The following is a 23,030-nucleotide window of genomic DNA, read 5'->3' on the forward strand; positions in this document are numbered from 1 at the left end:
GCAGCATGGGGTTGTTTTACACTCAGTACCACCCCTCTTTCTTTGTCTTTGTCCTCTAGGAAAGCTTCTATCCTATTATTCTTTCAACTTCTGCCTTTCCAGGATGACTTTTTGCTTCCTAATAAAATGTTTTCTACAGTGGTAATTCAGGTTGGAGCCTGAATTATCGCTGAATACCACGCTGCTAAATAGGGATGGAGAAAAGCAGTCTGGCTCTGAAGAGAAGGAACAGATACAATAGGCTGGTGGACTTCAAAGGGACTGATCTGGGGTGGGTACCCTTCATCCCAGGCATATGCTGGCTGGATTTCATTCCAAGCGAGACCGGAAATGGAAGATCTGATCCTTTTCCTGATGCCCGCTTCCAGTTTCCCTTCCCCCAGTGAATGAGTGTGGCAAATGTAAGACACATCAGCAGGTCTTACATTTAGCAGAAAGCTAACCTTGATTTATAGTGATGGGAAGGTGTCCCTGTAGCATCTAAATAACGCAATTTCCATTCCAGGAGGAATAGCATGGACTTAAAGTCCATCAACTTAAAATAAGATTAAGGTCATAGTATTCACTTTGTGGGTCTGCCATGTGGATACAACATGGACCACCTTGAGGGACTGGGCTTAAAGGTGGCTCAGCTTAATTACACAGCTCCTACCAACCCTCAGTACATCAACAGTGAGACCAAGATGGACTTGGAGTCTTAGCCGTGACCATCTTTGCTTTTCTCAGTTTGTGTTGCAACCATGATGTTACTAAACATCATATTTTGCCGCTGGCTCCCGGTGCAGACACAAACATCTTCTCACCTGGGCTGGGTGATGTAAAAACCAGATCAGGGGCAAGTGACTCTATCTCTTTCTTGGTCAGCCGGATGACTCTGTTCGAGACGACCTGCTGCACTGTATCCAGCTGGCTGAAGTCAGGCACAGAGATAGCAAAATCTGGGAGGAAGGAAATCGTCTGCAGCTCTGTGAGGTCAGCATTTCCAATCCCAATGCCAAAGGGCACCGTGCCACTCGTCTTCAGGACCACCGAGGGCCTCCTCACATCATCCTGGGACCGGTCAGCGGTCAGCAGAATCAGGAACTGTGGGACGCCCTCCGCTATCCTGCTGCCACTCGACACTGTGAACACATTCTTGATGAGATAGTCAAGGGCTGCTCCAGTGTTCAGAGGAGATCCTCCCATAATCTTCAGTTCCTGGATGGCACTGATGAGATCTGCTTTGTCTTCATGGGTGTCGAGTAAGAACTCTGGTTGTATGACATTGCTGTACTGTGCAACAGCAACACGGACCTTGTCACGACCGATATCCAGGCTTTCAACAACTCTTTGGACAAAGGTCTTCAGTAGAGGGAAACCTCTTCTGACACCATCCGAACCATCAATTAGAAACACCACATCCTTCTTCTCACCTCTCTCAACTACTGTTTGAGACAAGTAAGGGAAGGGGAGAATAAGTGAGATTCTCTTTTGCAGTGATTATTATTCTCCGCATACATTGAACCGAAGGAGTACAAAAGCTCGGGGAGGGGAAAGCGAGGTGTCAGGACGGGTGGTTTGCTTCCTTTGCCATTCGATGTAATCCCTGGCGAAAAGGCAGATGGGTGGAAGTCGGTGGAAACTGCAGTGCAATGCATGCCATGCCTTACCCACCAAGTCATAGAATCATAGACCCACAGGAAATAGGGTGCCAAGGGACTCCAGGTGCCATCTCCTACTTGAGGCTGGGAGAAGCTGTCTGCTCCCAAGGGAGCTGGGAAGCTGACACATGGCTTTGCAATATGCAACAGGAGTCTGAGGCATCAGAGATCTTTTGCTCCTAGAGAAAACTGAGTTTCTGAACTAAATGGCATACTGCAGAGAGGGTGCTCACAGGGAGCTGGTGAAGAGAGGGAGAGAAAAGTTTTTCTGAGGCATCACTGAACTTAGAAATAAATAATCCTGCACATGCTCCGATAAAATAAGGATTTGCTGGAAAGAACATCCAACTGAAAATGCTGAAATGCTTTTCTAAAATGCTGGACACTGAATTTTTTTTTTCCCCTAACTAACTTCAAGCACAAAAAAATGTTAATTGTGACCAAACATTCTTTTTTTTAAAAAAAAAAAAAAACAAAACAAGACTATGAAATGTCAAAGATCAGAGAACCGTTGATGCATTCTGCTATTGACTAACAGAATTTCAAAGCTTTGGCTCAGCCAAGCAGAAAACATCACTGCCTCTCAAACACAGCAACTGATGGATGGCATCCCCAAAAGTGCCGTTGGCTTGTTTATAGCATGGTCAAGCAGGACAAGCAGGAGCATGATCTGTCCCTCTGAAGAAAATCTTAAATATCTGCTTATGAATGCTAGACATATAGAGAGTTAACAAGGGCAGTTGAAGTCTTAAAGCACACTTCAGATCAAGTTTATTATTTAAGAGGAATGTTGGAAACTTAATGGGTTAATGCATAGGAATATTAATATAGTTTGTGTTGAGCAATACAGGTAGGAAGAGGGAGCATTGACTGGTGTATCCCAGTTTCATACACTTCCTCTAAAGTTCAGGAGCAGGGGAAGAGAGTCCTATCTAAAGTCTCTGGGTAGCAGATAAAAAAGAAAAAAATATGGGTACTTTTATGAGGTGGCTCTCTTTTAGCCAAGAATACTAGGGAACGTAGGTGAATGCAGCTATTTGTGAGCAATTAGCACAATTATTCACAGTACTTGGTGGTCAAAGGGATTGAAAATTATGTTGACAAGACAGAAATTATTTGAAAAGGGAGGATGCAATTCAAGAGCACTAGTTGCACTAGTCTATGTTCAGGCAGAAGCTGCACAAATACGGGAAGGGCAATGACTCCGCATGGAAAGGATGGGGTAAAAGATGACCAGGGGACACCATTGTTATGCTCTCGTCATCTGGAGCAGGCTGAAGTTGGAGAGACGAGGGTAAAAAAGTAGAAAACCTACAAGATCTACAAGGAAAGGTTGAATGAGCTGGGTACACAGCTGGTGACATGAGGACCGAGACAAGACGCACATGGCAAGCTTTAAGTAAATGAAAGGCTGTCACACAAAACATGGGAATGAGCTGACATTTGTATCCTTCTTGAGTTGAAGGAGATTTAAAAGGCTTAAACTATTACTAGGAAGGTGGAGGTTTGACGTTAAGGAAAAGTGTCTACTGATACAGATAAAAGCAACTGAACAGATTGATTATGGAGGCTGGGAAATCTCCCCCACTGGATGGTTTTCAGAACAGATTAGACCAATGTCAGCTGGTTCTAGACAAGAAGATCCTGTTGGGGACAAGGGTATGTAGCAGATGGCACCCTGAGATCCTTTCCAGCCCTATTTCTTTTTTATGTTTCTATGATTCTAAGTCCATCTGCCCAGGACTTTTACAGAGAGATGACACGGATGTTATTACACTTTTTCTTGTCCCCACCTGCTGTTGGGATACAGGTTAATTCTCAAATTAGGGCTGCCTCAGGAAATCACACAGCTGGATATGCATAATTTCCAGTACCGCAGTATGAATTTATAATTGTGGCCATGTGATTCTTTTTATGTTTGGTTTTTTTTTATTCTTCAATTAATCCATACTCATCTACTGAGCTTGTAACGGTAACTGAGTCAAGAACATCTAATTTATTGGTGCATGGGTACAAAAGGTAGAAACTGCCGTCATATCCCATAAGAAATAATGGAGCTAGTCCAACACACTGCAGTGCTCCTTACTCCATACCACTCCTTCAGAAAAGGGAGGATGGAAAAAGAAATTGAGACTAGCCTTTATTTTCTTCTTCTAGCCCTTGCCAAGCATTGCACATCAATTTATGCGAGATCTCTGGAGCAACAACTCTCTGTTGTTTCAGGTTTGTACCATGTTTTACACACTGGTAACAGCACCTGCTTCCACTCTTGCAGACGAACACAAGGCTTTTTCCTTACTTATCTTTAAAATTCAGTTTGGAATTTAATACTTTGCTGGATCAGGGTCTGACCAGAGGAAAATCCAAGTACAATAGCAGTTTCTACATAATCGTTTTAAACATCACCAGAACCAATTGCCCCAGTTACCAAATTGAGGGGGGCATGTAAGTGGTGTCTTTCAGCCTCTTGGAAACCCCAGGGGTCTCTGTACCTGTTGGCTGAAGCTGGATCGTTTTCAACAGGTTGACTATGTTTGGCTGAAGCTCTGAAATCTGAGTGAGGGAGTCAACGTTCAGAATGAATTGCGGGGCATAAACAATCCTTTCCAGCTCTCCGAGGTCGGCATTTTTTGCTTTGATAGCAAAAGTCACAACTCCAGCTTGCTTCAGAGCATCTGACGGTTGCTCCACATCATCGGTTGATCTCCCAGCAGCAAGGAGGACCAAAAACTGAGGAACCCCTTCTTCGATCCTGCTTCCAGCTTCCTTCACAAACAGCCTCCTTATAGCTTCATCTAGTGCAGCTCCAATGTTCAGTTGCTTCCCGGTTTTTATCTTCATCCTTTTCACTTTGAGAAGCATGTCTTGCTTGGATGGGAGTTCAGCAAAGTCAAATTCAACTTGGATGGTGTCACTGAATTGAGCTACAGCTACTCGTGTGGCATCAGGACCCACATTCAGGTCAGAAATGACTTTTTGTACAAAGTCTCGGATGGCAGGAAAGCTACCCAAGAGGTTGGCTGAGCCATCAATCAGGAATAAAATATCTTTCTTGCTTTCTAGAATAAATTCATAAATGAAAAGAGGGGAAAAAAAAAAGATATGAAGGCATTTTTCTTCTTAAACATCATCCTAGAAACTTGTCTGCAAATTAGCTGGGTTTCAATACGCAAAGCAAGTTATTTTGATTTTCCAAAGTATTCAAAGACAACAGGACTAAACAGTACCTTTGACTTATTTATCTGAGGAGGAAGGGGAAGCAAGGACACCTCTGTCCTAAGACTCAATAAATTCAGGCACCAGATAGTCATATCATATATTGTATTGCATCATATCAGTCATATCATAAATTGGCTATTTCAGATTAGGTCAGTGATGTTTATGGTCTAGCAATATGCTGATAATACAGGCATGAAGTACAACAGCAGTGGAGGGTTGGGTTTTTTTTCTATTTAAAGGCTCAGTAGATAACAAACAGACATTGGTTCATACATACACACACACACACAACATCTTCTGTTTTCTCTTAAAGTACTTCTCCCAGTTGCATCACAAGGAGCAGCTAAATCCATAGGCGAGTTATGACTTTGGGAGGAGAAAAAGCCTTTTACCTGTTTCCATTTGATGCCCTTTTAATGTCATTGAATATCCAAGGCAAAACCAAGCATCTCATATCTGTGTGTCTTAACATCTTTCATATTAATCTTAATGGTCTCCTTTCCATACTAAACAGTCCTGGTTGTTCTTATGTCTTCATATGCACATAGCCACAATAAAGGAATTAGTGAGCAAACACCTGTTTAAAAAGGATTAAACTTGCCAACATCTTTTGGGTTTAATGTTGGAGGATAACTCTGAATATCTGGAGTCAAATTCAGCCTCTGTGACAGCCTGATAACAGCACTTTGACACAGTGGTTCTGGGGAAGGATTCGGCCACCTGTACCTGGCTAGACATATGCTCTTCTATGCTCTTTGGCATGACTTTAACCTTTTCACACCACTCCTTGTGGTGAAAAGTGCATGCTCCCATTGCCTGAGCTAGTGCAGATGATGCATTTACAGGCTGTGACATTTATTATGGCAACAGAAAGGGAACACCTGAGTAAGTGACTGGTGGGCATAGACTCACTCGGATTCTCCTTCAGTCCTGACCTGCCAAAAGACTTAAAATTATGCTGTCTTTAAAGTGTGCTAGCAAAGACTTGAACAAAATTAAGAGCTGCCAGTGGCAAGCCACATATTGATGGTTAAGCACAGCCCTAACTATCCTGATGACTCAGGGTCTTGGACAGATGTGAAGGTGTACATTGGGAACAAACAGTCAAGAGAAACAAGATTAACTTAATGCAGTCAACGTGAAGGAAGGTAGGTATTACCTGTTGGGGCGAGTGGAACCTCTTCCACACCTCCACTAACATATGTTGTTATAGGCTTATTTAACTCCTGGGGTAAAGCTGCCAGAGCACTGAAATCATCCATAAAATATACCATTCTTGGATTAAAGGCAATCTGTTCAAGTTCTGCCTTATCCGCACTCCTAACTCCAACAGCAAAAGTCAGCACTCCAGCCCGAGCTAATTCATTGGAAACTTGCAAGAAGGGATCGGCAGACTTCCCTGCCGTCACCAGGACTAGGACCTGTGGCACTTGTTCATTTATTCTGCTCCCACCAGCTTCCGTGAAGTGATTCAAAAGCACAAAGTTCAGTGCAGAGCCAGTGTTCAGCACTGACCCCCCCTTGGGCCTCAGCTGCCCCATACGTTGAATTATGTCTGATTTGGTTTGGTACGAGTATAGAAAGAACTCGGTTTTAGGAGTGTCGCTAAATTGCACTAAGCCAACTCGGATTTTGTCACTGCCGACATCAAGGTAGTTAACTAGGGTGGCAACAAAGTCACGCACAAAGGGGAAGTTGGCATTTCCGACGTTGAGTGATCCATCCAAAAGAAAGATGATATCCCTTTTGGTTACTTGAACTGCAGTAGAGCACAGAAAATAACATGAGACATCACAGAAAACAAAAATAGAAATTTTTTGTCATGTGTGCATACAGCATACGCTGTACACGCATGTAAACCTTGTTAGGAGGAAAGGGGAGAAAAAGAGAAGAGCAAGAGTGTGATCAGCACAGAAGTAACAAGGACCTTGCTGGAAATTACTAAATTGGGCAGGGGAGCTTTCTGACTTGTATTGGAAAGTCTTTTAAATGTCAGGTTTATCAATGGGGTTCAGCCTCTGTCATGGCAGATGGCTCTGTCAAAGGCTGCTAATGCCACAGTTGCATGCTCTGGGCCAGATCCTTAGCTGGCAAAAGGCAGCTTCACTGATTTTGGTGGAGCAACACTGAATTATGTCTACAGACACCTTGCTTATCTGCAAGTCACCACACATTTACTTGGGACTTTCCAACAAAGCTTTAGGGAATGTTTCTGCTTTCTGGCACCTAAAGTGTTCTTTGACACCCAGCACTACCACTCCCTTATTAAGCAATCCCCTGTTTCACAGGGATGCTCCCATGCATCTCTAGATGTAGAGACCCATGTCCTGTCCTGCAGTGACTTCCATGGTCATGCTGTGCAGCCAGCAGTGGCTGGCCTGCAGTGCAGTTAAGCTTCACTTGCAAGGGAAAACACCTGCCAAGTAACCAATTTGGTTGGTTTCAGTGAGTATTAAAAACAGCTTTTACTAATAGGCTTAGAAAATCTGTCCAGATGAGGCTGCAATGGCTGCCTGAGACACCTGCCTTTTTGATGTCAGCATTTGATGCAGAAAACTGCATTTTGATGTCTGCAGTTATAGACATCCATTTTGTTGGCTGTTGAAGGGGGAGAAATTTCCTACTTTTGCCAGTAACCAGCCAGTTCTCAGCTCCTTTTTTAAGGTTAAATCCTTCCTGGGCTGTCGCCCAGCATCAGAGCCCCAAGACACAGATCTGCAACATCACCCCAAAGACACCACAGGATCATCCCCCTGTGCTTTTTGCTCTAAACACGTCATGTCCTGATGACAGACCAAAATGCCAAAACTTTAAATAAGATCCCAGAGAACTGATTAATGGGCTCATCCATTGCATCCCCCTGGATGCCTTCCTCCAAATACGTTATTTGAGAATATATTTATGCCCATTGCTAATGCCATTCATTATCTTTCTGTTTAAAGCATTTACCTATGTGTATATGGCTATATTCATCTATCTCTCTAGCTTGCCTTGTCCCTATAAGCTTGCTGTCCTATATATAAAATATATAAATACTGAGATATTAAAACCAAAAGGGAGAAAAGGGCTCTTTGGAGTACAGGAATTGCTCTCAGATTTTACAGATTGTCTTGGCTTTCTGTATTTTTAATTTTTCCCAGAAAAGTGTCATTCAAGGCCCAGGATGAGACAATATCTAGTTGAAATTTAACAGACTTCGCAATGTCAAAATCAGTTATGTTACTAATAATAATCATTTGATGGAGTAGGATATGATTACTTCTTATTGTGTAGGTGAATAGCTGTGAGTACAGTAGAGCAAAAGGACTGGAAAAAAGAGAAGCTGCATGAATGAGCTTTAAAGAACAAGGAAGTACAGGAAGATTTTTAATTTACATTGAAAAATAAAAATGTCAGGTTTGTTGTATAGCCATGCAAAACTGTATTAGCAGGAAACACGTTCTGAAAAAAAGCTTATTAAATTATAAGTCCTGTGATATTCATCTTAATTAAGGACACGTATTGGCAAACTGATTTTAAAATGTCTGCTCTTCATGTAAATCAGTCATAAGCTTTAATTCTTTAAGGACCCTTTCCAAAAACTCAGTTTCTTTTGCACTCTGGTTTATAATTTTAAATTGCTTGGAGAAACTAGGAAATATATGGACATGGTTCAACACCCACTTAAGCCAATGAGAACCTCACTATTGACCTTACTGGGAGCTGGAAGAAGTCCTGTTTTTCTAGTGTTTATATGCCATGAGACAGAAATGCAAGGTTCAAATATGATCTAGCACAACATTAATTCAACCTCAAGCATCTCTATCGGGAAGAAATCCTGAGAAATTTGGTATAAAATCTCTATGCAGCTCGAACACCTTTTGAAATGCAGGGGAAACTGCCTCAAAAGACATGACTCTAGAGACTGAATTGCTTCCAAAGTCTACTGATGTCTATGGCAAGACCAAATAAAAGGAATCCACTGGCTTCACAGGGCTTTGGATCATTCTCTAAACAGATTAAATTAAAATCAACACTGCAATAGTCTTGTACACCTCTTAGAGCTTGAGCTGAGTAAATGATAAGAAAACTGTATGTTCTTAAAGGGTGAGTTTCAGTCCAACAATGTCAGGCTAGCTTTCCCTGAACATCTCTATAAACAAACTTGCTTATTTTCTTTACACTTAGAAGAAACTTTTAAGCTTTCTTGAGCAAATATTCACTATGAATGATTTTCAAACTGGGGAAGAGATTATCACATTCACAGTGTGTCCTGTTCATAGGTTATACAAACCCTAAGTGAGAGAAAAAGCCTCCACTGAACAATTTCAGTACCTAACTAGTAAAGTACATCTTCCACGTCCAGGCCTTTAAGTGTTGGTGACAAATATGGAATGGGAAAAAAATCTCCAGGAAGGAATGACAAAGTTGTAACAACAACCACACTACCAAATTCACCAATCAGTTCTGCACATTTTGCAAATCAAAGAGACAATATTTAGCTATGCTGAAACATGTGCTTGATGGTTTTTTCCCCCTTATCTCTACATGCCATAGAATAAGAGCTGACAAACATATAAACCATATGTCCTTAATTAGAAAAAGGTAAGTAATTACCTGATGGTGGTTCTTGAATAATCAGTCCTCCAGAGAGTGTCCGGATAGGCGACAGCACTTCAGGAAGAATGGCTTGCATGAACTGAACGCGGAAGTCATTTGGGTTGAACACAAAATCTCTCTCATGGGCAATTTCTTGAAGTTCTGCCAGGTCAGCATTTCTCGACCCAATGGCAAGGATCACTATCCGGTTCCTTTTCATCTCTGCCGCGGCTTGGTCAACGGCATCCCTGGACTTACCGCCAGTGATGAGCACCAGCATGGGGAGCACCCCTTCCTCCATTCTGCACCCAGCAGCACTGGTGAAGAAGTTGTTCCTCACAAAGTCCAGTGCTGAGCCAGTGTTGAGTGCCGTACCACCCATGAGCTTCATTCTCTTCACATTTGCCATCACATCCTTTCTGCTCTGGTGGGTGTTAAAATAAAACTCTGGCTTCACAGTGTCTGCGTACTGCGCCACCGCGACTTGGATCAGGTCAGGTCCAACCTCCAGCCTTTGGACAATTTTGGCAACGAAATCACGAATTGAGTTAAAGGGCCCAGTCCCCAGAGCAGTTGAGCCATCTATCAGGAAGACTATATCCTTCTTGTTCACTTCAATAACTGCAAGTAACACATGAACTTAAAGTTAGCGGAAGCCTTCACCACACTCTGTGCATCAATTCTACGTCAACAGTTCAGCAATATTTAAGACTTCTTGTTTGCTTGGAGTACTGTTACTCTCAACACCTCTAAAAGGGTCTTGCTTTGAAAACAGAATTATTTTTTAGGTTCTAGAAGAGGGCTAATAAGACATCTGATTGAATGCTTCCCCTTTCTAAAATGCAGAAGAGTTGAAGAGTTGCAAGAATTGCATTGTTTATAAAACTTGTTATTAAAATGCATATACGTGTCAAAACAAGAAAGGCAGGCAAACAGTCAGGAGAAATCTTGGCACTCAGTTGGCACATGAGATAAAATAAGCAGGTGATGCTCCCTCTATCTGCAGTGGAGCCATCTGAATCATGCCAGAGCATGGTTTCATCTCAGAAGGATTAGGCTCCCAAGAGCAATGACACAAGTAAAGAACAGCCTCTGCTTACTCAACATACCTGGACTGTGGGCCTTCACATCCTACATCTTATTCCTTATCTAGCAAAAACAAGTTCTGATTTTTCTTGGCACAGCTAGCCCAGTCATGGAAGAGCTGAATTACATTCTGGTTGCCATGTCTTTAACAAAACGGGTCCCCTAGGTTGCAATCTCCAAAACTTTATTGTTATGGCATAAGACACATAAAGAGCACAATTAGCTTTCCTGGTTAAGTTTAAAGGAAGATAGTTTGTGAGGAAAAAAATCCTGTTGCGTGGCATTGGAACTAAAGCACCATCATATTTAATACGGCAAATGTACAAGAAAAAACAGTAAATATTAACAAGACCAATACCATTATGAGAAAAGCATTATACATGATCATCATGGGAGGTGATACCATCTTTTAGACAATCCCACTCACATCATCACCTCCCTGATTTCATGCCATTGAAGTGAAAAAGGAAACCTTGTATTGCTTTCAGGTTATGCTGGAGCATTATGGATCATTGCATTACGTTGGACTTGGGGTGTCCTTAAGTTGCCTACCCACCTAAGAGCTCCTGAGACGGGGTCAATAGTCAAGGTGGCAGGTACATCACCACCCAGGCTCACTGCTACGCCCAGCACACAGCCTGGGGGAAGAGGAGACCCAGCATTGTCAGGATCTCACACCCCTCAGGGGAACTGGTAGCAAACACTCTCTTGTCCTGCCTAGATGGAAAAGGGCACCCCTTCAGCCCATCAGGGCTCCTCTGTGTGGAGGCTATTTACTTTGGATTTGAACAAAGAACAAAGCTTTGGCTACAGTCCTCCTTGGCCGGACGCCAGCTGGCCATGGAAAGCAGTGCTCCCAAAAGCTGATCTCTGTCAGGTTTCTCATTATGGGTGAGTGCTATGAGATTGGGCTACCCCAAGGAGTGATTTAGAGCTGAAGATTACGTCTGCAACTCAGCTGCCCCCAGACCCAGAGAGACCTGCCTCCACCAGCAAGTGCAAGCCTTTGCAAAAGCTTCTCACAGAGTCTTGCTGGAAGTTGTTTGATTAAGGACCAATTGTCAGAATTTGAAGCTTAAAATAGACTGCCGTGGTGCTGTTGGACACAAAATGACGAGAACCTGCACGAAGCGAATGTGGTGGTATCCTTCCTGAGCCACAGGCTCACGTGAGCTACCGGTGGCTTGCATTTGACTGCCCAGGTTGTCAAAACAGAGCTACTCACAAAGCAAGACAGATTTCTTTAAATGGTCCCTTTCCCTGAGCCATGATTTCCAGCATTCATCCCCCCAGCCAGGTTTTTTTCTTCATCAGTTACTCCAAGGAGGAGAGGGCTGAAAACAGGAAACTTTCCAAATGGATAACAAGGGCTGAAATCTCTGCTTTGTATCACCCAGGAAAGATGTCCAAAGCAATTCCTTAGCTTGTCAACAGCTAGATACCCAAAAATGGAGACCCTGGAAACCTTTGACTTTATATAGAAATTTGTGGGAAACATCAAAGGGGCTTTGCAAAGTTGAGGGAGGCTGGGAAGGAATAGCTGCCTCCATTACTCATTCCTCTTGCAGCTCTCACATCCTGCAGTATGTTTCCTTAGAGAACAGGAATGCAAGAACCGAAACCAAAACTCACAGGAAGAAACACCCCACAGCGCTAATTTCAATGGACACAACTAAAGCAAAGGCATTTAAGCAAGGCTGGACACATCTCATAGGGTCTGATCCAAAACCCAGTAAAGCTGATGGCAAGTCTCCCAGGAATTTCAAAGGATTTGGGATCAAAGCATTATACCTTTGACTCTAAAAGTTGGGAATGTTGGAGGGTGTCTGCATTGAACCCAGCCCTGCATAGTTCCCTCCTCATTGCCATCTCAGCTATCTTTGGTGAAGTACCTCATCTAGTTTAATGATCCAGGCTCCCCCAGTAGCTAAAGGATAGGGGAGAAGAGAGGCAGAAAGGCACTTTGAGACATCCATTCATCCCAGGAGGACTAGCGTACAGTCGGAGAGCTAAAGTGAAGCGAGGTGATTTCGGTAGTTCGCAGGAACGCTTGGCACCCAATGGGTTTGACATCCCTTTCAGTTTGCAGTGTGTCTCCAAAACCAGTGCTTTATGCTGCAGACTTCCAAGTCACTGATGTGAATCAAGCAGACCAGTCAAAATTAATTTCCGTGGATGCTAGGGAAAGGAAATTCCCTAAAGCTCCTTTGAAAATACGCACTTCTCCATTTAGCATATCCATCTATATGTAATTGCACAGGCTGGTGCTACTGTAAGTACCCTCTACAAATGAGCTGTCATTTTAAGTGAAAAATATGCAAGTGCAGATGAAACCAAATATACCAACATTTTTAACCTTGCCATTCAAACTGTTAAAAATCAGAGGGGCAGAAAGAGAGGTTTTCCATTGACTTGCATGGGTCCTGGCATGCACATTTTAGCTAGACAGGCAGACTTCAGCTTATTTAGCTAAATATGGTTCTCGTGGAGTGCTACAAGCAAAAGTTCTTTATGTTCTTTCCTGGAATAAACAAGGCAAGGTCATAAAATGATCTTTTAGGCAAATTCCTCCCTTTGATTTGAGCCACAGGTTAGCAATCATGTTTAGACATAGATCAGCAAAGACATCTGGAATGCAGTTTTATATGTCAACATACATCATGAGTTGAACAGTATGTACAGAACTCCAGACTGGCACTTGGGTCCCAAAAGTGTTGTTTGCATTAAGTGTCCTGGTAATTAAGTGCAGCAGCTCCAGCCTGGCCCTTTCCAGGAGCCTCTGCAATATGACATATTCTCTCTTTCATCAAGTCTCTCTATCAGTAAATTTAACTTAATCATAAAACCGTAGGATGAGAAACTCTTAATCACCTACTTGCTCCATAAATTCAGATATTCGTTATTGTACTGCACCCAAGTTAGTGTTAGTCCAGAAATAATGTCAATGGGGACTTAAGAGTGACAAAGCGACCTAAGTGGAATATTGACACCTGAATTTTCATTTCCCATCGCCTCATCGAAAGCTGTAAACTTTCTCAGCTTATGGATTGAAGGGAAATATATGTTAGCGAGGTAGGGATTTCACTTCAGAACAGCTAAGGGCTGTTTTGCTTTTAAGTTCAACAACACAGGAATTTCACCCTTTTCCCAAGGATAGTGCACAGTTTCAATTTTACTGTTTTAGCAAGCTGATAACTTCAGCTCTGTGAGATAGGGGTCCATTTAACATCCCTGTTATCTATCTTCCCTAATCAAATTTCATTCTCATGACACTTTCAACTGACATATAATGTAAGCTTATGTGACATAAATGTTTTCAGAACCAACAGTGCTGCAGTATTTACCCCTGGGATGCTTAGATACCCCAATAAGGATTGTATGAGCTTTTTTATATACTGCTTGTGTCCTTTAAAACCCCATGCCATGCCAGCTATTGATACAAAACCTCACAGTTTTCAAAAGATAACCCACTGGGCAAATGAGTTTCTGCCCATTAGCCGCAGGACTATTTGTCTTTCCCATTGTTTCTCCGTAACCACACCAGAGAGATGATACATTGCAAAACTAAAAAGTTTAAATTAAAAAAAATAAATGTCTTTAAAGCGTGCAAAAGCTCATTCATTCATCGATTCATCGAAATGCAACAGTCTAGAAAGGCATACATACCTTCAGTCACAATGGTTGGGGCCTCTAACAAAATGAGTCTTTGGGCCACTCCAACAATGTTGGGCAGTAATAATTCTCGAAGAGCATCAAGGTTACGGATATCCAGGGCAGTAAATGCGAAGCTTCCATCAGTAGCAATCTGCTGCAGCTCTGCACTGTCAGCATTCAGGACCCCAATGCTAAATGAAAATATACTAGCTTGCTTCACCGCTAACAAGCCCTCTCGGATATCATCACTAGACTCTCCACCACTTATCAGCACTAAAATCTGAGGCACCGCTTCCTCTATCCTGCTGCCTCCCGCCTGGGTGAAGAGGTTCTCCACCACAAACTCCAGTGCTGCACCAGTGTTCGCTTCCTCGCCACCGCGGAAACTAAGTGCCTTCACGGCATCCAGAACATCCGCTTTTGTGGAGTAGCTGTTCAAAGCGAACTCGGTTCTGGGCTGATCACTATACTGCACCACCCCAATGTGTATTTGCTGAGCTCCAACTCTGAGGCTTTCAATCAAATTTACAAGGAAATCACGTATGGCTTGAAAATTGACACTTCCGATGTTGTTTGATCCGTCAATAAGGAAAATAAGGTCAGCGGACTCTTGAGCTTTAAAAAAAGAAATGCAAAACGTGAAAGCATTAAAATGAGTGACTACATGCGGTTGTACAGTGTTCTGACATGTTTCTTGGAAAATCAGTAAGAAACACGAAAATGAGAAAACAAAACACATGTTCACTGAGGAGGTGATATTTGCCTCTTAGTTCTGCATTCTGATCGAATATGAGCTCCCAGCCCCCTCCCAGCAGCATCCACTAACCATCAAGAGATAGCTCAAGTGGACACAACCTGAGCCAGTGGCTGCAGGCACACAGAGGTCAGCATTATTGGCATGTGAGGAGAAAACTTGGCAAAATATAGGTTTTGGAAATCTAGATCCATTCCATCACTGGCCAGTACTGTCCAAATATTTAGACAGAGCCAAAAGAAAAAGGTGGATTTTGGTGGTAATTCACCCTGAAGATAGCGGGTGAGGACAGTAATATTTGTAGGAGGTTTTCCTCATTGCAGTTTCTTTTTCTTTTTTTAAGAAAAAAGCCACCATTTACTGGATGCATGGAAAGTTTCAGCCTCTCTGTTGCAATTCTGCTCTTTTGCTGGTTAAAAACAATGGCTGAATATATTGGCTTCTCCCACCGTGAAGGATTGTTATTTGAAATGCATTTGTTAGAAACAATTGAAAAAGTTTTGGTTATTGTTCTTGCACTGTAACTCTTTTACCAGCTGCCAACATACACACGACGGTATTTGTCCAGCAAGCTGACCTGCATGATTGTCAACCTGTGCTCTGCAAAAATTGTCTTGCTTTAATTATTTTGCACAAAGATGCATTGATTATCAATAGAGGGGTCTGGTCTGTATTTTTCATATGGACTCTGGATATTCAATCAAGGAATGCAGAATCAGGTTAAAACAGGGTGATGAAATCAGTCATGACAAAATTATCCAACTCAATTTGTTGTGACTATACCCAGATGATTGCAAGCATCTGCTGAGAATATACACACACCAAACAAAGCTTTTATATGGCATGAGCGTGGTTGTTGAGGGGGAAGCATTTTTGCTGTGACACTTACCGAAGCAAACCCAAAATGCCCTGGTGTCTCCTCTTACTCAACTAATTTTACCATCAACGTCACCAAGAGCTGCACACATGCAAAAAGGGGGGGAAGAAGACCCCAAAGCATGCTCAGATGTTTCCATGCTATTACTCTCCAATCTTGTTAAGAAATCAAATCTCAGACTATTTGCAAACGAATGACAAGCAACATTTGGAAATCCCATCCAGCTCTCAACTTTTGAAAGCCGAAGGTGAAACCAGTAGCAAAACTGGCATGTAGTTCAGCAAGGCCAGAAATAAACCTGCGGTCTTTGCTATTAACCAGTGGTGTCAATCTTTTTTTTTCCCCCCTGTTTAGTTGTTTTTCTAGTAAATCTTTTCATATATTGCAATGCCACCAAGAGATTCAAATAATGCTGCAATTCCAGTGAAAAAGGAGGTCTCCATCTTCACGTCCCTGGGCTAACTCAATAGCCAGTGTTGGCTTGGAGAACATCAACATTGTTCAGAATTGCAAAGGGCTCCAGGATTTATTTTTCCATTGAGTCGAAATTTAGGGGTGCTTAGGGTTGTCTTTACTGTGCCATTTCCAGTTGGGAAGTACACGTTCTACTTCATCATATAAATGAAAGGGAAATCTCAAAGCTGTTGTACCCAGCGCTGCTTTAGATACCCTGGACACCTTTTTGAGGAACGAGATTTCCAACACCAATGGGCATCATCACAGCAGCACAGATGGCTCCCGCAGGAAAGAAAATAGATATGAAACAGATGCGTTGGATAATTTGTCATCACTGTAAAAAAAACCTTGTACTTCAGTGCACATTTATGGAACAAGCTGGTGCTGGAGAACAAATAAAAGCATGCTTGTTACACAACTAAGCAAGGAGGGTCAGATGAGACAGACAGCTAAGGTTTAATGAATACATCAGGGCAAACTTGGGGCTGACTTTCATACTTACGCTAGTCAGCTCAGGGGACTGCCACAGACCAACAGCTTTGGTACTCTGTACTGGAAGTACTAGGGGACTGGGAGTATTTTACATTTCTGTTTCATATTAGGGCTCATTTCTAGCATAACTTCCACAGTATTTTTGTACATTTTAATGCTACATGGAGTTATCAGCTGAATAAATGATTTCTTAAGCTCTTATGCAAACAGTTATTTGTACCATGCTTTGCACGCTGTTGTCATCCAATGTTTAGGACCTGTAACATCTTTTCCCATGTTTAATGATATTCCGTATATCACCCATGCAAGTCACACAGGGGCAAAACTACAACAGTAGGATTATCTTAAATTTATGCGGGGGGGGGGGGGAGAAATGCTTGCAAAGAATATCTTTGAGTTGAAATGAACTTGGAAATGCATATATACATGAAGTAGAAATTTGCCTTTAAAGCTTTTAAAGAAATATCTGTGACTCCATATGTTTATGTACTATGGGGTTACCTGCTGGCATGCCCCAGAAGAGGACAGCCAGCCACCAAAGACCAATTCCCCTATCGATTTCAACAGGGAAGCACTGGTGTCCTTCATGGCAAAGATGCCAAACAGCCACTGCAGTGCTGTCAGCAGGTTGGGTATAACATTCATTTTCCACATATATTGACACGATTTTCTTAGAATTGGCAAACCTTATGTCATCTTTCTGGGGCAGCTGCTTTTCTTCCCTGTGGCTTTCACATGATCTGGATATTTGCCCTGTCAAGCACTTTGCACAATAAAAACACATGTGAGCATAGCCTTTTGGTGTTGCTCAGTGTCATGCAGTGATGGAGAGCACCCAGTGGGGCTGGCGTGAGGGTTAATCAGGCAAGACAACACAGGGGGATTAATGTTACACTGCCTCATCACACTGCCGTTGCCTTACATCACCCCACAAGCTATTGACCTTCAGATGGAGTCTCAGGAATAAAAAGAAAGGTTTGATCTCTGGGACCTCTGTTTTGAAACACAACAAAGCTGCTCAGAACGCCTTTTCCATGCTGAAATTTCATAAACAGAGAAGGGATGGAGGAAGACTGTCTGATTTTTTTCCAGGCAAATTGGGCCCCCAGCTTGTGGTCAGTGCAGATCCATTGAAGCCAACACGGTTTTCAGAGAGGTTTCAGTTATGGGAAGGGTCCAGCGCTCCAGCAGGTGGAAGCCATTGGCTTCTAAAGAAGACATTTGAGTGGCATAACAAAAGGGACTCTCCAACCACACACCTTCTCCAAGCGGATGCGGGGAGAGGCTAAGGGCCAGCTCAGGCATGGGGTTTCAGCGGAGAAGTTCTCCACCGAACTGCTTTTGCTGTCTTCAGCCAAGAATGTGACTTTCTGGAGTAGCACATTGCCCATCTCGCCCGCTAGCTGCAAGGGGGAGCATCACCCCCACATGGTGTCCCTGCAGCCAGCAGTGACCTCCTCTGTCTCCAGAGGGTTTTTGGTCAGGACTTCAAAGAGTCACCATCATGGCTGATGTATTCATCCCCTATTTTCTTGTCTTGGGAGTGGATAGGATGGGGCAATTTAATAACTCTGCAGAGCTCCCTACGTTTGCATTTCCGTGCCATGGCTGCAAAAGGATGGCCGCAATGGGCTGCTGCCCATCCAAGGACTCCTATGCTACCTCCTGGCACCTCTGCAGGGATGCCAGCTTGGCCTGAAAACAACGGCACACTCAATAGCTACAAACACGCTTCAAACCTTTGTTTTTAAACCTCTGAACGTCCATCTCAGTCTTGCCCCTATAAAGGCTTTAAACAGCACAACGCCAGCAGATACCATGCTGATGGGAGCCATCAGCAGTCAGCCATTACCTGTGATGTCTTTAACCAGTCCTTTGGCCCCAGCCTTTTCTGGAGTCATGGATGAATGGACACTCGCCACTAAGTCTCCAACTATGCCATGGAGAGCGGTAAAATTCTCTAGGTTGAAAAGGTGCATATCGAAGGGTTCGCTCGCTATTTCCTTTAACTCCCCTTCCACTGCATCCTGCACGCCGACCGCAAACATGTTTACATGGGCTGATTTAAGGACAGATGATGGCAGAGCCACATCATCCTGGGATCGTCCATCCGTTAACACTATAATAACCTGGGGGACGCCTTCACTGGCTCTGCTTCCAGCAGCTTTAGTGAGATGGTTCTCGATTAGGTACTCTAATCCTTTTCCAGTCTTGGTGCCTCCCCCCATGTAAGGCATGTTGGCAATATGGGACAGGACGTCTCGGGTAGAGGGGTAGGTATTTAACTGGAACTCTGTGTGGGGGTTTCCGCTGAACTGGACCAGGGCAAAGCGAAAATCATTTCCTCCCACATCTAAAGCTTTTACAACATCATACAGAAACTTTCGAATGAGTTGGAAATGTTCCTTCCCAATGGTCCAAGAGGAATCCACTAGAAATATTATATCAGCCACGGCAATGGTTTTGACAGCTTTAAAAAAACAGATGGGGGTTTAGGATTTTCTATCGGTCAGCGCAAGCATGCCTCCTCCTCCTCCTCCTCCTCCTCCTCCTCCTCACCCAAATGACCGACAGACTCTTTCGCATGGTGAAAGTGAAGCTTAGCTTCCCCTTATCACCCACAGCAAAATGAGAAGCTCTGGAGAAAAAACAGGCAGCCATCAGCACCCTAACAACGCAGGAAATGGGGGACAGGAGGGGACAGCATGCGACCTACCCTTCCCAGGGAGGGGGAGGCAAGATGCTTCTCCCCTCCAGAACCCTCGCTGCATGGGCTTGGACACCAGCCCTGAGCCAGACAAAGACACCTGCGGCTTCACGTGTGAATTCAGGCTTGCTCAGCTTCTAGCTGCCCATGGTCTCCTGCAAGTTTTCGGCCGACTCAGGGCTTTGCTGGCTGTGCAGCAGTGCTCGAGGAAGGGTGGGCTGCTCAGTTTAAGCAGCCTGGGTGCTGGCATGAGTTTTCCATAGTTTTTCTGCGGCTAACACCCCACCTTGTGACACCAGCTCTGGTCCCAAAGGCACCAGTACCTCCTCTTAAAAAAACACAAACAGCCTTTCTGCAGGTCAGTGGCAGTGCTCTTCTCACTGCAAAAAGCCCTCCTATGCATGCAAGGAGAGCAAAACAGCTCTGTCCAGGAGAAAACCTGCTCAGGATCACCCTGGGTGCACGTCCCACACCCCCATCCCCCGCAGAGCATCCTCAAAGGCACGCCACCAGCCAGCGACATGCTCAGGAAGGCACCGCGCGAGTTGGCTAAGGTCTGGGTCCGAAAGGACCCTCAGCTGAGTGGGAGCTGAGGAGCAGAAGGTAAACCACAACGTACCATCAACATGCATATTAAAAACCAAACAGTGTGGACTAGTAGCATGTCTGTACGGGGGCAAAGTTGGGTACAGCAGTCTGGTCTTACCTGCTTGCTGCTGGGCGTGAACCAAGAAAAAGCCTGAGAGTAGGAGGCAAAACATTGCCACGATGGGCAAATGTCGGTGTTTCCTCATTTTGGTCTTTTATCTGAGTTTTCCTTTTATTCTCTTTGTTTCAAAGCACCCAATGTGAGACCTAAGGGAGAAAAACAGGGAGAGTGAGAAACAACAGCAGTGCTGGCCAGGCGTGGATGAGGCATGAGACAGAAAAGGCAAACCTTGTGGTTTTGCAATGCTTTTGTGGCACTTTGGCAAGAAAAAAATATTTTAATGCTGGACAGAGCCTGCTTCATAGCAAGCATTTCTTTGGAAGAGGAATCATTGCTGACATAATTGGCATTTAATCACCCCTATGGACTTAGATGGCTTTCTTTTTGCCTATGCTGTCCCAGGTAATACCTGATATATAGGAAAACAGTCAGCCTAGGTTTCTACCACCAACCCTCAAAACATATGATGGCCTTTAACTTGTCCTCCTCGCCCATGGATGACCAGCTGAAACATCTTGGCCAACATGTTCATGTTCCCTCTTGCTGTTGCTCCCCCCTGGTTGTTTTGTTTTTTTTTTTTTTTACAAATGCCATAATAATAATTTTCCTAAACATCCCTCTTTGCCTCAGCTCACCTTTTCAGCTCTCCCAAACATACAAATGGAAATTGAATTACTCCAGACCCAAGTGAGCCACATGATCTGGCTGTACAGCAAAAAGCCCTTGGATTCCCCCAAACTCAGGGCCCCAGCAGTGGAATAGCTTGCACCAGCTGATCACATTTTGGAAAGGCACCAAGAATAATATTTTACATGTTAGAGCCAAAAATATAATTTATGCAAGTTTCTTATCTGTGATCCACCTGGCAAGACTTCTGAAACAATGTCTCCGTTAGGAAAGCTGTGTATCTGTTGTCATAGAGGTGGCCAATTTATTATTTAATCTTCATTTCTAAGCCTATAGAGCAGAAACCAGCAAGGATTGCTTAACTGAGAAAATATCCTCCCAAAAGGGAATGCAGTGATTTAATACTTTTCATTCCCCAAAGGAGTTCAATTACTCAAATAAGCCAAAAGTGATGCAAATACATCAAGCTATTAACCAGGTCATCATTAAAAAAAAAAATTGGAAAAAAACACACGCCACATTTTCTTATTACCATCCTTGCCAACTCCATCAATCCAGAGAGTTATGACCAATACAAGAGCCTAAGAGGGCTGAGGGGAAGACCAACCCCCTCTTTAAGGAAAGCCATGGTAGTTACACAGATGGCCATTGCTGGCACAGCTGGAAACAGAATCAAGTGCTGGGAACTGGGGAAAATCTGGAAATAAACATCTGAAGAGCTGATCCCTCTACTACTGAAGAGACACTCCTCAGGTCTATCAGAGGGGGGTCAGCAGAAAGGAGGGGACAATGTCCACCTTGTTTCCCAAAACCCGACGCAATCCTGATGCTTCCACTGGCTCCCTGTGTGTCAAAGCTGGGTTAGGCAGCTGGTCCTTCTTGGGAGAAGGGTTTTGCAGCGTTCACTCTTCCACGTGCTCCAGATGGCATTTATGAATGCCATATAGCATGAGTCAGGCAAAAGCTAGCCTCTACCTTTCCCCCCCACATTTGTGTGTAATAATAATAATAATAATAATAATAATAATAATAGTAATAATAATGATGATGATGCCAGGTGGAGAGACATTTAATAGGCACCCAGAGCCAGCAGCTAACACACAGCATTAATTAAGATGTGACAAGTCTTCCCTGTTATTGGCAGCTCCTCAATTTATAGAGGCAGCTGCTACAGCCCAGAGGTATCGCTATCATTCATAAAAAGACTAAAAAATCATACTTGTTAGCTGGCACCCATCCATCCCCCCGGCTATCAGAGTCCAAGCCAAACCTCCCAGTGCCTCCAGCAGGAGCGAACCTGCTCTGCTGGACCATATCTCTGATTTACAGCTTGCTCCCAGAAAACCTAGTTTCACCCAAAGGACACATGGGGAGGGGAAAGCTGGGCTCTGCTTCCCCATGGGTGCTGGATTAGCCATGGGCATTGCTGCAGGGTTTGGCCCCTGTGCACACAAATGCCGAAAGGTCTGTAGGTCCCAGAGCTGAGGACTGCAAAAAGCACTGACCTTGTGAAAACCACCCATCCAACCCCACTGGAGTATCTCCCCTCTGGGCAGAAGAGTTTATGGAAGAGCTGCAAGTTTTTTGAGATGGGCTTGCCTTGCAGCATCCATTGGGAGTAAAAATGCTGCTAGCAATGAATGAAAAATGTGAAATAAAATGCACAATATGGAAAAACAGCCCATTAAAATAACGTATGCCGTAAAAGTGCTACTATTTCTTTTCTGAAATACAGGAAGTTATGTTATCACCCTGTTTATTAGCTGCTGGCACCCTATCCCTCTGCAGTCACAACAGCTGGGGTTGAACAGAGCATCAAGATAAACCAATGAAAATTAATGTCTTGCCAGCTAATAAATGACAAGACCGAAGCAAAAATTTGGGGCTTTTTTGGTTTTAATGTTGAGCAGCTGCAGAGAGCTTTACAGGGCCGTTTACAGCCATGAAATTCAGCAGAAGGGAAAAGCAAATCTCCCCAGTGCTACGAAATCTCCCCTGCCCGCAACACCCTCCCATGACCCTCCTGCAGTACCGGGCTTTACATAGAATGGGATTTCCAAACTCAATGCTGGATCTACACCTACATCTTTAGGGATGCTTTGGCTTGAAACCCCTTGAAAAACTGCCTTGCTCATGTTCAAACAAGCAGCCTGGGGAAGAGCCAGGGCTGAGCCCACCTCCGTTGGGTCCCTTTGGGTCATGGTTCAGCCCCAGAGCCTTGCAGCAGAGAA

At 43.7% G+C, this 23,030-nt stretch overlaps 1 protein-coding gene across 1 annotated transcript in view; it reads right to left on the reverse strand.

The window, feature by feature from the left end:
* Positions 1-23,030, reverse strand: part of COL6A3 (collagen type VI alpha 3 chain) — a 63,666-nt gene that overhangs the window by 34,430 nt on the left and 6,206 nt on the right. The window contains exons 2-8 of the mRNA XM_087731972.1: positions 20,170-20,318; positions 18,609-19,226; positions 14,190-14,792; positions 9,456-10,058; positions 6,019-6,618; positions 4,133-4,699; positions 804-1,424 (exon numbers count right to left, since the gene is read on the reverse strand). Coding sequence (XP_087588098.1) covers positions 804-1,424; positions 4,133-4,699; positions 6,019-6,618; positions 9,456-10,058; positions 14,190-14,792; positions 18,609-19,226; positions 20,170-20,257 — 3,700 coding nt within the window. The 5' untranslated portion in view covers positions 20,258-20,318. The remainder of the gene's footprint in view (positions 1-803; positions 1,425-4,132; positions 4,700-6,018; positions 6,619-9,455; positions 10,059-14,189; positions 14,793-18,608; positions 19,227-20,169; positions 20,319-23,030) is intronic.

The sequence above is a fragment of the Nipponia nippon genome, unplaced genomic scaffold (genome assembly GCF_047370975.1).
Source record: "Nipponia nippon isolate SJK-2023a ecotype South Korea unplaced genomic scaffold, ASM4737097v1 scaffold_5, whole genome shotgun sequence".
Lineage (NCBI taxonomy): Eukaryota > Metazoa > Chordata > Aves > Pelecaniformes > Threskiornithidae > Nipponia > Nipponia nippon.